Here is a 15,457-nt window from a genome sequence, read left to right as displayed (position 1 = left end):
CAAAAAAGTCAAGTTGCAAACACACTCAGATCAAAATTAGTCTATAGGGAAAGGAAATTGGGGAAAAAACACAAAGGGAACAACATTATATATATATATATATATATATATATATATACAAAAAACGCACACATCTCCGCAAAAAATACAAGAAAAAACACATTATTATTATTATGTATGTATATATCTTCATATAAATAGGGGGAAAAAACCACTTGCAGAAACATGTATATATTGTATGTATATATGTTCTCCTATATAGAATAAATGCAAAATACAATTCTTTTATTTCATATATGAGACTAGTAATCTGTATAAAAGTGAAAAAAAAGGTTTTTAAGAGCTTCATTTAATTATTATTATTATTATTATTATTATTATTATTAGAAAAAAAAAGCACATTTCCTATGAACGAAAAAACTCCAAACAAGCTTTACGTCCAGAACTCCCTTGCCGTTCGTTTACTACAAAGACTCCTATAGTATGCTAATTCCTTCTTCATGCTAGCCAATTCCGAACGAAGTTGACGAATAAGTGCATTCTTTGGGTCTTCATTCACCCTAGGAACGTTTGTAATATTACGTGCCCTACCAGCGTACAGAAGTGTGGAGAGTGTCTCATCCACATAGCGATCGGATGGGTTAATACACGCAAACATGGTGGTGAGAGAATTACCGCCGAGTGCATGCTTCAGCAGTTTAGTCAACTTACTATCACGATAGGGAATATGTAGTCGATCCACCAGAGCTCCTTTCTTCCCCTTTAACTTCGATCCATTAGCGAGTGCTGTGATCACCTTACCCAGCGCAAGGAGAGAGGCATTAATCTCAATAGACTCCTTAACAAGAGATGCAGAAGGATTCCTTGCCAGCATTGTGAGTTTCTCTGAGCCCGCCAAATCCACAATGGAGAATTCTGACTTTACAGACATCTCTGGTGAGTCGGAATCACGCCGAGTGACGTATATAGTGAAAACAGTGTGTGAGCGGGAGGATTGACGGTTCATGGCGTGACTCGCCATCACCTTCTCCCTCGCACCAGCGAGAAATACACGTCGCATCTTCTCTGGGTGATCACACTCACAGAGAAAAAGATTCTCTACACTGAAAACATCTCCACAACGCCATCTAATTTTTAACCCAGAGCCCAATGCCTGTGTTGTTGCTGGGTTGAGAAGGTCTGTCACACGCTCATTATATATCTGATAGAAACTACATCTGAGCTGAAATCGAGCACGTTCATCCTGCATTTGCAGCTGTCTAACACGATCGAAGATAAGTTGAATGACGCGAGGGACAATGCCATGCTGTCTGGGGTCTGTTTTTGTGTTTGGTTGCAGACTCGCCGTGCCTCTCTGCAAATAGTCAATACCCTCTACTGTGTAGGTCTTCCCACTCCCTGTTTGCCCATAGGCAAAGACGGTGGCGTGAAATCCATTCAATACATGATCAATCAAAGGTAAGACTTCATCCATGACTTTTCGTTGCTGCGTTTCTGGAGGGAGAACCCGATCAAAGTCAAAACAGCGTGTTTCTTCCTGCTTTTTACCCGTAACTAATACTTTACCATTCTCAGCATCTAACTTTATACAGGAACAAGTGTGATCCTGTTCTCCATGAATAAGTGGCCGACAGCGCACTACTACGCGAAGTGCACTATGCGGTTCTGTTGACATGCTATGACTAGGCGTTCTCGTTATACTACAGAGCCAAAGTGGAGGTTATATATATATATATATATATATATATATGTATATATATAGATATAGAGAGATATCTCTCTATGTGAGTTGGACTAGATCCAACAGAAGTACTAATAGAGATAAGAAAAGGAAAAAAAAAAATACAAATTAATAAAAAGTCAGGAATTATTTTTATCGGTAGAAATGGATTACATATGTAACTGGGGAAAAAAAACTCAAAGTAAACATGTTTGACGATAACAAGAAAAAGCAAAAACGACTTTCCAGTTTCACAAAATGTCCTTTTACTGTACAAAACCAACTCATAGAAGGTTTCTTTGTTTTGCCTTTTGTTTTAACCATTTAGTTGCTTCAATTTCTTCTTCTAGTGCCCTATCAATTTCTCTTTCCAGCGACTGAACCTTATCTAGTTTAGCGCATGTATCTTCGGGAAAAATCAGCCCTTTCTTTTAACTATCGTTTTCGCTCTGCATCAATCTTCTCCAATTGTACTGCTCGCTCTTCACATGCCACAGTGAGGGAATGATAAGAGTGCATGTATGCCGCCAACATATTTCTCTGCTCTTCAATCTCACTACTTGTTACAGTGTTTGGTGGTCTAACACCTACAGTATTTGTTCTTTTTTCCGAGGGAGTTTCACTATCATGCTCCAGAAGAGTTGGAGAAACTTCGCTTGTTTTTTTCTCTTGATGGGTAAATATATCAAATGGAGCACCCGTGAAAGGTTTGGGATCATGTTTTTGTTTATCCGCTTCTGATAGTGTTGACATCCAACCAGCCATTAAGGGAGGTTGTAATTTATTCATTTGATCGTCAGAGTCTCTTATTTCCCTTTCCCTTTTTTTTAAAAAATTCTATCACATATATACAAAGATAGACACCGCTCCTTATTTATTTTTGCTCCTATAATTGACCGTTATTCAGATAAAGAAAGGGGGAAAAAAAATCCTGTACTACTGTATGTGACTGGGTTGTGAATAAACACGTACTGTGATGGCACATCACCAATAAACGAATAGGTAAGAAAAAAAAGAAACAACGAAAAAGCAATAGAGAGAATACAAGACAAATTATTAGATCCATACGTAGTAAAACCATTATTTATTTATTTATTTATTTATTTTAGTGTTTTATTTGTGTTGGATACGATGGTTAAAGTCTTATATGTAGGTAAGTAGGAAAAATTAAATCAACAACACATCACCCTTTCAGAGTCCACTCACTCACTCACCCTTCACGCCTTTCACTTATCTTCTCATTCTTTCGTTTTTCTCACCCTTTACCAAAGTTACCTTTTCTTTGCCTTATAAAGAAGAGTACCATCTTTACCACTTTTCTTATTCATAAATTTTCGTAATTTCCTCGTAGGTGTAAGTTTCTTGTCCAGCAAACCTTGACTCTGTAACGAGAGTACCACAGATGGATCGTGTTTCACATCCTCCGCTAATTTCTTCGCGTTCACAAAACGTCTGTGTTGTACAGAAGTTGGGGTGTAGTCTTCCATCTGAAACTGCTGAACTGCGGGTTTACTAAAGAACTCACGACTACGAAATGACATTTCTGGATTCTCGCTCTGTACAATGTAGTGCTGTTTCACCGCGTACTGAGGATCAAGTCCATAGAGTTCATACTCTTTGGTTTGACGATCCACATCTCTTGATGGGATTTGTGATAAATGACTATCAATAACGTGATCAATAAAGTCTACTTCTAGTTGTTGAGCAATTTCACGTACATTTCTCGCCTCTCGTTTATCTGTGATGGTGTAAACCCAACCAAGATTTCCAAGTCTCCCAGTACGACCACACATATGTTGAAAGGAACACGCTGTTCTAGGACAAAATGTAATAAATACATGAGATACAAAAGGTAAATCTATTCCAAAAGCTTCAGATTCTCTAAGGAGTAAAAATTTCCATTCTTCTCGAAATTCTCCATTACAATATACTTCTGAAAAGATTTTGGCATTCATACCACAACCAAGTAATTTTGTCCGAACTTGAAGAATATCATCTTCACTACGAACAAATATAACAGCTCTACCTGGAATAGTTTCCTTTGCATTCCAAATAAGTTTTGCTGTATACTCATATATATTCTCATGCTGAAGATGAAAACTAAAAAGACAGTGTATAGTAGAAGGAACACGCACAGATGAGAGAACAATAGTGTGTCGTTCTAATTTTAAACAAAGAGCTTTTAAGTGATCTTTAAGTTGCACATCCATATCTGCAGAGATAAGTCCAAGTTGTAAAATAGAACGAATATGAGGACCAGGGAGTTGATGAAGTGTACCTAAAAGTAATTCACATGCGAGCGGGTTTCTTAATCGTTCTCGCACTTCAGCCACTGGAGCATTAGGAGGTAACATTGGTATTTGTACACCAATGTCATCTACATAAACTCGACGAAGATATCCAAAAGCTTCAAATTCCATCTTTTTTTCAAATAATAATTGACACATTGTATCTGCTGTAGTAATAAAAATACGAACAGGACCATGTTTACTTTTAATTGAAAGTTTAAGAGTATTATAATATTTTTTATAGTCATCTCTAAAAGTACCAAGGAAAATCCAAGACCAATCATCACGTGGACGATCCACTAAAGTACCACCTAAAGATCCACATAAAGATTTAAATTGATCATAAACACGTAAAGCAGTCATAGTATCATGGGCCACAAAAACATTCATACCTGCTGATTCTGATCGAACAGCTTGTAACATGGCAAGAAGAAGTGCACTCGTTTTTCCACTTCCAGTAACTCCATTAAACACAACATCATTATGATCCTCATGTAAAAGAGCTGGTAATAAACGAGATTGTAATCGTGATGGAGTTAAGCCATACTTTGCTTGTGCTCTATCACTTAATACAGGATCTAATCCCAGGGCTTCCCAAACTATACCACCTGGATCTTTCGCAGATGGAATAGTACTACGCTGAAGGACTAATGCCGCCGTAGAGGAACTAACAGAGGAAGAGGAAATTAATTCATTTACAAGAAGATCTTCTTCTATAATATTTCTAGCCCGTTCACGCGCAGATTCCAATATTGTACCTTGTAAATCCCTCTCTGTTATTATTTTATTACCAATACTCTGGTCTGCGCCTAGCATTGCATCCGCCAGCATTGCTTCCATGCTGTCATCAGATGCTGTAATAGATTTATTGATATTTATATCCTCTTCTTTTGCATTATTGTTACTTTGTAGCATTGAACTCTGTACATCTTCTAATAACGCGGTTGTACCTGATCCTTCAAAGATAAGCCGACGAGCCTCTGAAGAACGTTTTGGTTGTGGTAATAATGCTAATGGTGTACGTTCTGTAGAACTATATAGTTCTTCTGTTATAGCCTTTTCTAATGATTCTGTGGATGGCCATAGTTTCTGTTGATAGCGGTAGTAATTACCATTACCATTACGGCGTAATTGCTGTGCGAGGCGAAAATCTTCATATTGATCTAATACACTACGAATACCTTTACCACTATTAGATTGTATGACACTACGAGTGGCTACTGTGAGTGATACGGCAGAGACATCTCGTAATGAATTGTGAGGCAATCGACGCACACAACGCATGTTTTGTGTTATACAACTACAACTATATATATATGGAAACACGCAGACAATCCCCTCCCAAATTACAGTGCCTTTAGTAAGAAAAAAAATATAAGGGAAAAGAAAAAAAAATGTCATCATTGAAAATTAACATACACATATAAAGGTTAGAAGCAATACAAAAAAAAAAAACAAACAAACAAATAGATAGATTTCCGACCAAAAGAAAACATTTCTCTCTGAAACAACCCCCTCTTCTTTCTTTTTCTATTTATCTGTCTATGGGGATCTTATTGACGGCGTTGTACACGAGCCGTAAATTCCGCTGGACTCCTCTCCAAACACTCCCGTGCCTCATGAAAGATATCCTCCTCCTGCGCATCTGCATATACACAGAAGACTTTCTCGAGTACAGTGTGGATGGCGTCCAGGGCGTGTTGGTCCGGACTCCAGTCGGCCCCAATTAACTCCTCACAGACATTTCCATCCGGTGTGACTAATGGACTGTACGGCACAGTTGTAAATCGTACTTTTGGGGCCTCGTGTGGGAATTCATCTGAGAAGGAAATGAGTAATTTATATATTCTTTCACTGCCATCGGCCCAATGACTGTAAATACTACTGGTGGGGGCTTTGGCCTCTACACACCAAGACTGAACGTTTTGACTATCAACAGATATTACTACGGGATCAGTTGTATTATTATTATTATTATTATTATTATTATTATTATTATTATTATTCGATTTAATAGATGTGAGGAGAAGCTGAAGATCCTTTCCAATTCGTTTAGTGGCAGCAGTGTTCATTATCGTTTCTATTCTTTTCTTTGGGATTTGTGTGGGGTTTTATGGTTTTGAAGCACACCACAGACAGTGGAGTAATTCTTTTTTTTGTTTGCTCTACTCTTGTGTGGTATTCAGAAATAATAATAATAATAATAATAATAATAATAATAATAATAATAATAATAATAATAATAATAATAATAATACTATGTATGCAAGAATAGAGCTAGAAGCAGTTGCGATCACCACGTTCCTATAAAAAATAAAAGAATGTATATATATATATATATATATTTTCCAACAAGAAAAGAAAACAAGAAATAATATCAAGATTGGGAGAACTGAAGAGATTAATTAGCAAGATTTGAGTTCTTCTGTATAACGAGTTATTTCCACAACACCAATCAGTTGGGCAATTTCTCAGAACATAATGAGAGGAGTAGCAAATAGGGAACAAACAAAAGCAGAACGGAAGAAAAAACAAAAAAAAAAAAAGAAAAAAGAGAAAGAAACGAGATCAAGAATAAAAAACAAAAAAAAAAGAATCATGTTCTACGGAGAAAAAGAAAAACAGTCAACACAACACCACTCCTTTCTTTCTTTTTTTTACGCTCACTCATATCAGTCCCGACACGAAGTATCGCAAGAGCCTTATTTACCAATTACATGTACGGAGTTAAACACAAAGCAAAAATAAAAGAAAAAAAAAGATATGGTATCCATTCATATCGCAAATATTTTCTCATTATTTTGAAATATAAACGTTTCTCCAGGGATATATATATGTTTCTGTTTTTCTTTGTTTGTACGGTATATGAGTGAGGGAGAGCGAGAGAGAGACAATTGGAAAAACAAGAACAGCAAACAAAGGTCAAAACAACAACAAAAAGAAAACAAAATAAAATGACAGTAAATAAAGGGGAGGACATATATAAATATATAAAAATGATATCTACCAACACGGTTCATTACCATTTTCTTTTATGGTATCTTTTTTTCTTTTCTTCTCATTATTCCCTAATCATTTCATCCTGACCTTCTTCGTTGTGTTCAAGCCGCAAAAAAAAAAAAAAAAGAAATTGCATCTGTAAACCCCACCTCACAAAAAAGAAAAAAAAAGCAAATAAGCCATCACTCAATAGGGCAAAATCAGGGAAGTACATAGACAACCAAATAGATACGAGACAACAAAGGCATGGAACAGGATAAAACCTTCCCAAACACCCAAAGAAAGAGAAATTAATAGTAATAATAATCACTATGTCAATATAAGCTCTTTTATTCGCATGTCTTCTGAGAATTACCCAAAAAAGACTCATTTTTTTTTTTGTTTCGTCCCCTTCCACTCCTCCATTTCTGCTTGCTCTCCATTCATTTCCCAATAATATATATATATATATATATATATATACTTCTTGTTTCTCCTCCGAATTAACACAATCCTTTACGCAATGTATGCCTATTAAGCTGCCACTTGTCGCTGCGCACCTCCCGCTGATTCCTCCGCTGGCCGCAGTCCCAACTGTTTGCGTAATAAACGTCTGGCGCCCATCGTGTAGGCGTCCAGCGTAATACACCCGAGTTGCTGAATATCGACTTTACGAAAACTGTTTTGTATTTTTTCCTCGCTTGGCGCCTCGCCGCCGAGTTCGGCAAACACCTGCAGCATACTGCTGCGGAAATCCTCATAACTGAGTTGTCCACTGTCTTCCGCGTCGTATAGGCGAAAGTGATCGCGGCATAATTGGGCAAATCGCTTCTCATCCCGTAAACTCTGCGAGAGAAGCATATCCTTCACACTCACTCCAAATATCTTTTGTTTGAGTTGAATACACTCATTTAAACGCGTCTGATTAAGTGTGACTGGCAGTACATGACGTTCCTGCAGTGCACTGACCACCAACTCTGTGGCCACATTTCCCGTCAGATCATTTTCTTTCGCAAACGGACATCCGCCCATTCCCCCAAGTGCACTGTCGAGCATACAACACTTCGCATCTATAGCGGCCAATATCTTTTCCTTCGCATTACACGTTTTACTGTGAAAGTGGGCCCCAAATGTGATGTCTGGGAATTTACGCTTTAAACGTGTAAACGTGTCAAATATGATATTTGGCTCAGAGACACCAACGGTGTCGGCAAGACTGATAGTGCGTACACCATGTGCAATAATTTCTTCTGCGAGTCGTTCCACCGCCGTTACATCATGCGGTTCACCAAATGGATTACCAAACGCCATGGAAAGATAAACCACCAGTTCCTTTTCTCGCACTAACTGTAATTTAGATATATGCTCCGATTTACTTTTCTTATTAGCCGCCACAATAGCCGTATGCATATCCTTCACTTCCTGCAACGCTTGTGCAATGCTTTTCTTCGTATTCCGCTGCTGAAACCGTTCATTGCAGGAAAGCGGAAATCCAATAAAACTTATAATTGGTATTCCCATCGCTTGTTTAAATCCCGCAAAAGAGGCAACCACGACGGAGAGTTTTGAGGCCTTTTCGCCGGCGAGAAGTGAACGATCGCAGCCGGCGAGGACGTCGGCACTATCACGCATCTGCGGCACGGCGCGGGGGGAGACAAAGGAGGCGCAATCCACAGCGTAGAATCCACACTTCAATAGGGCATTTAAATAGCGAATTTTCTGTTCTGTGGGGATAAAGTGGACAAGTCCTTGCATCGCATCGCGTGGACACTCTATTAAGCGAATAGGAGACCGAGAAATTCTCGAAGACAGCATCATTTTTTTTTTAATTCTTTCTTTCTTTTTTGATTTTGTTATTCTTTATTTATTTTTTTGGTTTTTAGTCGGAATTACTTTTTTTTTCTTTCCTTTCGTTCTTTGTACTGATATGCTGGGGGTTTTTCTTTTTCTTTTTTCTCTTTTCTTTCTATCCAAACAAGGAGTTGAACACAGTCGTGCCGGTCAGACTCTCTTTCTGTAATGAGATATTATTAGATGCAGTTGGCTATTGATTCCTGCTGTGAAGCTTATTCATATATACATAGATAGATGTTCGTGTATGAAATAGATATTAATTCAATCACACGAATAAGAAACAAAAGAAGAGGAAAAAGAAATAGAATAGAAATAGAAAAGGAAAGCGAGAGTTGTTGAAATGCACGGAAAACGAGAAAAAAAAAGAAATAAAGAATTAATATGACTTTCATAGAAAATGGAAACAAAATCACACTTATACAGAGTACAAAAACACGAATAAAAGAACAAGAGCAACAAACAAAAAGGAAATAAAGAAGCAACAAGGAACGAAAAAGAGAAAAAAAAAGGAAAAGGGATCAGTATACACAGTTACCCAATGGTGGGCACTTATCAGTGGAGGGACAAGCCAAACAATTATTCCATTGATTCTTATTGAACACAAAATAGGAAGAAGAAACAAAAAAAAAAAAATGGATAATTATTCTTCCTATATTTTTTTCTTTTTGTTCACCGCATTTACCTCACTCTTTCCTTTTAGCTTCTCTTTATTCCCGTCTTAATCGTTATAATATATATATATATATTTTTTTTTCTCGTTCCTTTTTTTCCTTATCTCCTTTTATTAGTTTTTTTTGTTTTAACTTCTCTACGTCTGCGTGATTGGTTTAATCTGTTGTATTTAAATGATTTACACTTGTCTTTCGATACCTTTTTATGATGCTTGGCTTTCTTTCTTTCTTGGTTTTTCTTTTTCTCTTCTTCCTGCAGTAAAATGAATAGCAATATTAATTATAAACAATCACAAGCAAAAAGAGAAAGAGAGATAATAATTCATGAAACCCATATCAATGAACAAGTGAATGGCAACCAGAGAACATTTACTGCATTACAAAAGCAAGAAAAAACACACAAAGACCAAAGAAAACAACGAGCAACTATCTCCCGTTATTCACTAAAAGGGGAGAACAAAGAAAAAGAAAGAAAAGCAAAAGAAAAAAGAATGAGAAGACCGAAAAGAAAACAATCAAGACACAACTCTCGCGAAACAAAAAAAAAAAAGAAATTCCACTCTTTTTTATTTTATGTGAAGAGCAATATACGTATAGACATAGATAAACATCATTATATATATATATATATAATTTGGTGTTATTTCTTTGTTCTTTTTATTCTCATTTATTCACACACTTACACTCCTGGCATTCGTTGAAAAGAATGAAGAATAATAGGAGTGAGTATAAAAAAAAAAAGAAACGGTATCATACACAGAGTACAAAATAATAATAATAATAATAATAATAATAATATAACATTTTTTTGTGAGAGTCATCAAGCATCGGAAACGTCAACCTCATCATCAGTTTTAATCTTCTTCTTATTCCGTCCTTCCTTCCTATTTATTTATTTATTTATTTATTTATTATTATTATTATTATTATTATTATTATTCTTAACACTACTGTTTACTACTAGTATAGAGTTCTGTAACGTTATCCGCGTCGTCATTCAAAAACCGCTGTCGCAGAAACTTCGCATACGCCTCCTCATCATGCACGACTAAACTCCCATCTTCTATACACTTCTCTGCGAGAATAGGCGGCAACTCTCCCTTATCGAGATTGGCAAATACATTATTGTTATACAACGTGGCGGAGTCAACCCAAGTAAGATATTCACTAAAGTTCTCCGCAAAGAGGCGAAAGGAACGTAATTGTATTGGAATAGGCACGCCTCTGCCAGTAGAGAACATGCGAAGAATGCCACGTGGAACCGCAATTTCAGGTTCTACTGTAATCGCCAGTAGTCGAATTTCATACGGCTTTACCAGCGGTGTTGTGCGAGGCCCAATAGGTCTAAAGTACTCTTCAATACTTCCATTATTTTTATATCCCACACCTTGACTATATAGTGTGGTATGAGCATGACGAACCATCTCAATGACTTGTTTCACAAACGGGCGCCACATCATTGTACCATCAAAGACAATACTTCGTCCTTGATTAACGGCTTTCACCATAAGTTTCTCCGCCGCATAGGCACTACTTTCATGCATGCCTTTTATTCCCTGCGACCATGGCGTAATAGCGACTTTAAAGTCATCTGCGTTTACCAAAACACTATTCGCCTTGTGTTTCTCCCACCAATTACTACGTGATAGTGCAGTGGCGGCTGTACTCTTTCCTGCAGCCATACCGCCACCGAGAAAAATAAATACAGGCGCTTCTTCACGTGATGTTGGGGGATTAGTTCCAGCAGAATACTGAAGATGTCTAAGCATTACAACGGCTGATATAAACTCATGAAATTTTTTAAATTTGGCCTCTTCACGGAGAACGTTAATGTAACTTACAGATGGTTTACTACATACAGATTGGGGTATATGAACTCCCTTACTATTTACCCATTCCACGAGAGAATTTTTAGTTAATTCACTATTGGCAGGATAAACACGATGCAGCCCACGTTCTACAATACTTGCTAATTCCTCTTCTTCTTGAGGTGAGTCCTGAAGAGTTAAGGAAAGTGAAATAGCCGCTGCATCTGAGCATGTAGAAGAGTGATCTATTGATGTTGTGGCCGCACACGCTTGTAATATACCATTACTTGTCTCACAAGATGTACCATTCCTAATATTTTCCTCACTTTCTAATACTTTTAATACTAGAGTATCAACAAATGTTTCTTTTGGAGATATTCGTCCTTCCTTTGTAGAATCCATATTATAATCTTCATCATTTTCAGTTAGCGGTGGTACGTAGATGATTGTTGGAAACCATGATATTTTAAACATATCTGCAAGTTCTGGTTCAGCAACGGCGTGAACAATACACACATTTGGCACTGGATTAAGTAACTTATCTCTAACAATCTCTTTAAATATAGAAAGAGTTTCACAACTCTTTGTAGAATACCTAGCATGAAAAATAAGCACTAAACCATTACGTGAACGTCGCATCCACTTTAATAAATTTGCAAGGGTCGCAAAATTCAGTGTATTTTTCTTACGTTCACTACTATCTATATTATCGTCATATCCTGGACTAGCACTACTCACACCATTGGAAATCATAAATGGATCCACTACTGCAGGAGATGTGGTAGGTGATGTACTTGACATAAATGTACATGCACATTCTCCATCACCAGGTTCAGGTGCATCTACACTTGTTGCAATACACATTGGCAAAAGTTCCTTTTGTACGTATATAACATATTCCTTGTTAATACGTATGACATCCTGTATTCGACTCCAATTCCATGAAAAGTACATTGGTACTAGTGTATTCACAAGTCGAAGAAAATGTTCTACACACGCGTCTGGATCACATAGTTTTGATGTATTAGATAAATCATTAATACTATCGGATGAAGCATAATAGCATGAAGCAAGACTTCGTGTACGTCGTGAAGAATGTTGTATCCGTCTAATAATAGTCGCACGATCCATTGAAAATCGAATTGCCCACTTATGGCACAAACTACGTAATAGTTCGGGATCTGAGCGTGTGAGGAAAAGCATTGTACAACAGGCGGCGAGCTTAGAGACAAACATATTTGATGGGAGTTCCAACGCCAATAGAACATATTCAATGAATGGAAGCCAAGCTGGAGGTTGAGACATTATATACCCACCACTCCCTCCTCTTTTTTTTTGGTTTGTTTTTTTGTTTCTTTTTATTTTGTTTTCCTTTTAATTTTTTTGTTATTTTTCTTCTTAATTTGTTCGTTCAATTAATATTTTCTTTCCTTTTGTATTAACGTCCCTTTATTATTATTATTATTATTATTATTATTATTATGGATTTTTTTTGTTGATGCCGCTTTTCTTCCTTTCTTCTCCTCCTTCGCTGCGGCAAAGGACTACGGCTTAATTTTCTTTTTTTCTCCTTCTTTTCCCACGCAGATAGTAAATAATAGTAAAATAGAAAGAATAAGAATAAAGAAGCGAAAATAATAATAATAATAATAATAATAATAATAATAATAATAATAATAGTAATAATAGGACAGAGAAGAACACACAACCATACTCAAATATGTATATATATATATATATATATATATCATTTACAACAAAGAGTTCATATAAATAAGATCCGTTTTAAATAAATAAATAAATGAATAAATAAAAACGAAAGAAGCAACCAACGTTGTTATTATGTTTTTTCATTCAAAATGTGTACAAGACCTGAAACAAGTGACCGTACTTGCAATGTCTGTTCCTCTAAACTTGGGTTTCCACACATATACGGAACCACAACATGTACAAAAACAGCAAACACACGTCCATTCCATCTTTCCTGTAATTTTAAACTACGATATAAAGCATAATTACAGTAATACCGTCCAGCATCACGTGAAATAATCCAATGTGGTCGTTTACTTTCAACATTATTATTATCATTATTATTATTACCGTTCATTCCTTCTTCATCTTCTGTTGCTACTAATGATTTTATTGCAGCATTAAGTTCTTCTATTAGTGTAATCGTTGCACCAGCACCAACTGTTGTTGTTGTTAAATTACTTTTATTACGTATAAAGGCACTTTCTAAACACACATCCATTGGTTTTGAGACATCAATAGGCTTTCCCTCCAATTCATTATATCCACAAACCTCAAGCCGCATCTCTCCATTTGTTTCGGTGCTATGCACCCCAACGTGCACGAGTAAAATACGTTCATTATCACTATTATGATCCATTTGCTGTGAAAGTGTTTCTTCAAGTTTTGTAAAGTACGTGGAAACGGCATTTAACTCAACGGCGAGTTCTTCATAGTGTACACTTAATGTACAGTCTTCTGCCATCTGCAGGGCCACGGCGGTGCCAATGGCAGCACTTGGATTTTCCTTAATTGTTTTAAACGGACCAAATCCGGTTATATACAACTGAAGCTTTGTAGACTTCATTTAATGTAATTAAACTTCTTCTTGTTCTTTCTCTTGTTGTTTATGGTGATTTCTTTGGAAATGGGGATACAGGAATAAAGAGAAAAGAATTAAAAATACAATGATGAGAAAATTAAAAAAACATACAGTAATGTATCTATTTAAAAGCAAAAACTATAATAATAATAATAATAATAATAAAGATACTGTCATCAATAAATATAGTTTAATAGACGCCAATGCAAAGGAAACAGTACAGAATAAATCCTTGAGTAGGAACAATACAAAAAAAAACAAACCAACGAAGAAAGAAAGCAGAGAAACATATAATAAGCAATATTAGTATGAAAGAAATATGTCACAAGGTACAGTGAAAAAGTGATAGTTCACCTATAAAAGCAAAAAAAAAAGAGATATATCACGAGAACCTTTTGTTAGTTTTTTTTAGAAAGTTGCCTTTAGTGATGGTACTAACAAAAAGAAAGACACAAACAAACAAACAAACGAAGAGCGAAACATATATATATATATATATATATATATATATTATTTATATAAAGAGAGATACGCACGCACAAAGAATCTCCCTTTTCTTCCCCCTTTGCCTCTTTTTAATACAACTTGTACCTCTTCACCACTATGGAGTAGAAGAAGAAGCACATTCACCTTCAAAAAAGAAAGGCGTATAACAATAGTTCTGTAAAATATCAGTTTCGCGCAGATATTGTTTTCCCTTTACTATAGATGTTGGTATAACTTCATCCAGTAAAATCGCCTCATGAAAACTCTCAGCTGAAGGAGGAGGTGCGAGTTCTGAAAGACGACTATCTCTTGCAGATCCCCACTTATCACGTCCTGTAGAATCTGTCATTGCAGTTGAGAGTCTGACACTTGACTTTTCCATTGGTATTTCACTAAAGCGAAGTATACGTTCCGTGGACTCTCCCGTAGTTTGAGGGGTTATGGGTGATGGAGAGAGGTTTGAGAAAAATATACTTCTACACGGTGTTCTACTTTGATAAGATGATGTTCACTTCTCCGGGGCTTAAGCGGTGAATAAGTTATGGAAGCGTTCACTGTAGGAAATTATTAATTTTATGTACATATTTACAGGTATACAATTGTTCTCTTTCTCTAAAGAAAGAAAAAAAAAAGAAACTTGTAGGGTTAATATTTATTTATAAAATATACAGGGGGGGGGGAAATAATAATAATAATAATAATAATAATAATAATAATAATAATAATAATAATAATAATAATGAAATATAGAGTAAGATTCTTCTTTCCTTTTTCTTCACTACTTGTTTTATTTCCCTGTCACTCTTGTTAGAGTGCAAGAAAAGCAGGAAAAGCCTTCGGACAATGTTGTGGATCAAAAAAAAAAAAATAGAAGAAAGAGAAAGATACAAGAAAAATAAAAGAAGTGAATAAACACAGACAGACAGAGAAATATATATGTAAACCATATAACATTAATCAAACATTGTTCAGAAAATACAAGAAGATATTTCATTATTCATTTTGCAGGTTGTTAAGCAAAGAGTAGATAAAAAAAAAAT

At 36.0% G+C, this 15,457-nt stretch overlaps 8 protein-coding genes across 8 annotated transcripts; all 8 read right to left on the bottom strand.

Moving 5' to 3' along the window:
• Positions 1-433: 433 nt before the first annotated feature.
• LSM04_003599 (Kinesin motor domain) lies at positions 434-1,675 on the bottom strand (the record flags this gene model as incomplete). Its single annotated transcript, XM_067332980.1, has 1 exon — positions 434-1,675. The coding sequence occupies one exon, from the start codon at positions 1,673-1,675 to the stop codon at positions 434-436; it is 1,242 nt and encodes a 413-aa protein (XP_067185651.1).
• Positions 1,676-2,155: 480 nt separating this feature from the next.
• On the bottom strand, positions 2,156-2,509 carry LSM04_002154 (uncharacterized protein; the record flags this gene model as incomplete). Its single annotated transcript, XM_067332978.1, has 1 exon — positions 2,156-2,509. One exon carries the CDS (start codon positions 2,507-2,509, stop codon positions 2,156-2,158), a length of 354 nt encoding a protein of 117 aa, XP_067185594.1.
• A 482-nt stretch (positions 2,510-2,991) lies between these two features.
• LSM04_006700 (DEAD/DEAH box helicase domain) lies at positions 2,992-5,292 on the bottom strand (the record flags this gene model as incomplete). Its single annotated transcript, XM_067332977.1, has 1 exon — positions 2,992-5,292. One exon carries the CDS (start codon positions 5,290-5,292, stop codon positions 2,992-2,994), a length of 2,301 nt encoding a protein of 766 aa, XP_067185778.1.
• Positions 5,293-5,561: 269 nt separating this feature from the next.
• On the bottom strand, positions 5,562-6,080 carry LSM04_003610 (Ubiquitin-conjugating enzyme E2; the record flags this gene model as incomplete). The annotated part of the gene is made up of 1 exon (XM_067332976.1): positions 5,562-6,080. One exon carries the CDS (start codon positions 6,078-6,080, stop codon positions 5,562-5,564), a length of 519 nt encoding a protein of 172 aa, XP_067185652.1.
• Positions 6,081-7,521: 1,441 nt separating this feature from the next.
• Positions 7,522-8,805, bottom strand: LSM04_000642 (EF-hand domain; the record flags this gene model as incomplete). Its single annotated transcript, XM_067332975.1, has 1 exon — positions 7,522-8,805. One exon carries the CDS (start codon positions 8,803-8,805, stop codon positions 7,522-7,524), a length of 1,284 nt encoding a protein of 427 aa, XP_067185515.1.
• A 1,654-nt stretch (positions 8,806-10,459) lies between these two features.
• LSM04_000594 (Zeta toxin domain) lies at positions 10,460-12,625 on the bottom strand (the record flags this gene model as incomplete). Its single annotated transcript, XM_067332974.1, has 1 exon — positions 10,460-12,625. One exon carries the CDS (start codon positions 12,623-12,625, stop codon positions 10,460-10,462), a length of 2,166 nt encoding a protein of 721 aa, XP_067185512.1.
• A 535-nt stretch (positions 12,626-13,160) lies between these two features.
• On the bottom strand, positions 13,161-13,916 carry LSM04_008309 (uncharacterized protein; the record flags this gene model as incomplete). Its single annotated transcript, XM_067332973.1, has 1 exon — positions 13,161-13,916. The coding sequence occupies one exon, from the start codon at positions 13,914-13,916 to the stop codon at positions 13,161-13,163; it is 756 nt and encodes a 251-aa protein (XP_067185857.1).
• Positions 13,917-14,532: 616 nt separating this feature from the next.
• Positions 14,533-15,411, bottom strand: LSM04_003430 (uncharacterized protein; the record flags this gene model as incomplete). The annotated part of the gene is made up of 2 exons (XM_067332972.1): positions 14,533-14,908; positions 15,362-15,411. 2 exons carry the CDS (start codon positions 15,409-15,411, stop codon positions 14,533-14,535), a joined length of 426 nt encoding a protein of 141 aa, XP_067185645.1.
• Positions 15,412-15,457: the final 46 nt, after the last annotated feature.

This window comes from Trypanosoma melophagium (assembly GCF_022059095.1).
Source record: "Trypanosoma melophagium isolate St. Kilda chromosome Unknown ctg9segment0, whole genome shotgun sequence".
Lineage (NCBI taxonomy): Eukaryota > Euglenozoa > Kinetoplastea > Trypanosomatida > Trypanosomatidae > Trypanosoma > Trypanosoma melophagium.
The sequence above is the reverse complement of the archived record's forward strand: the minus strand, read 5'-3'. Positions and strand labels throughout refer to the sequence as shown.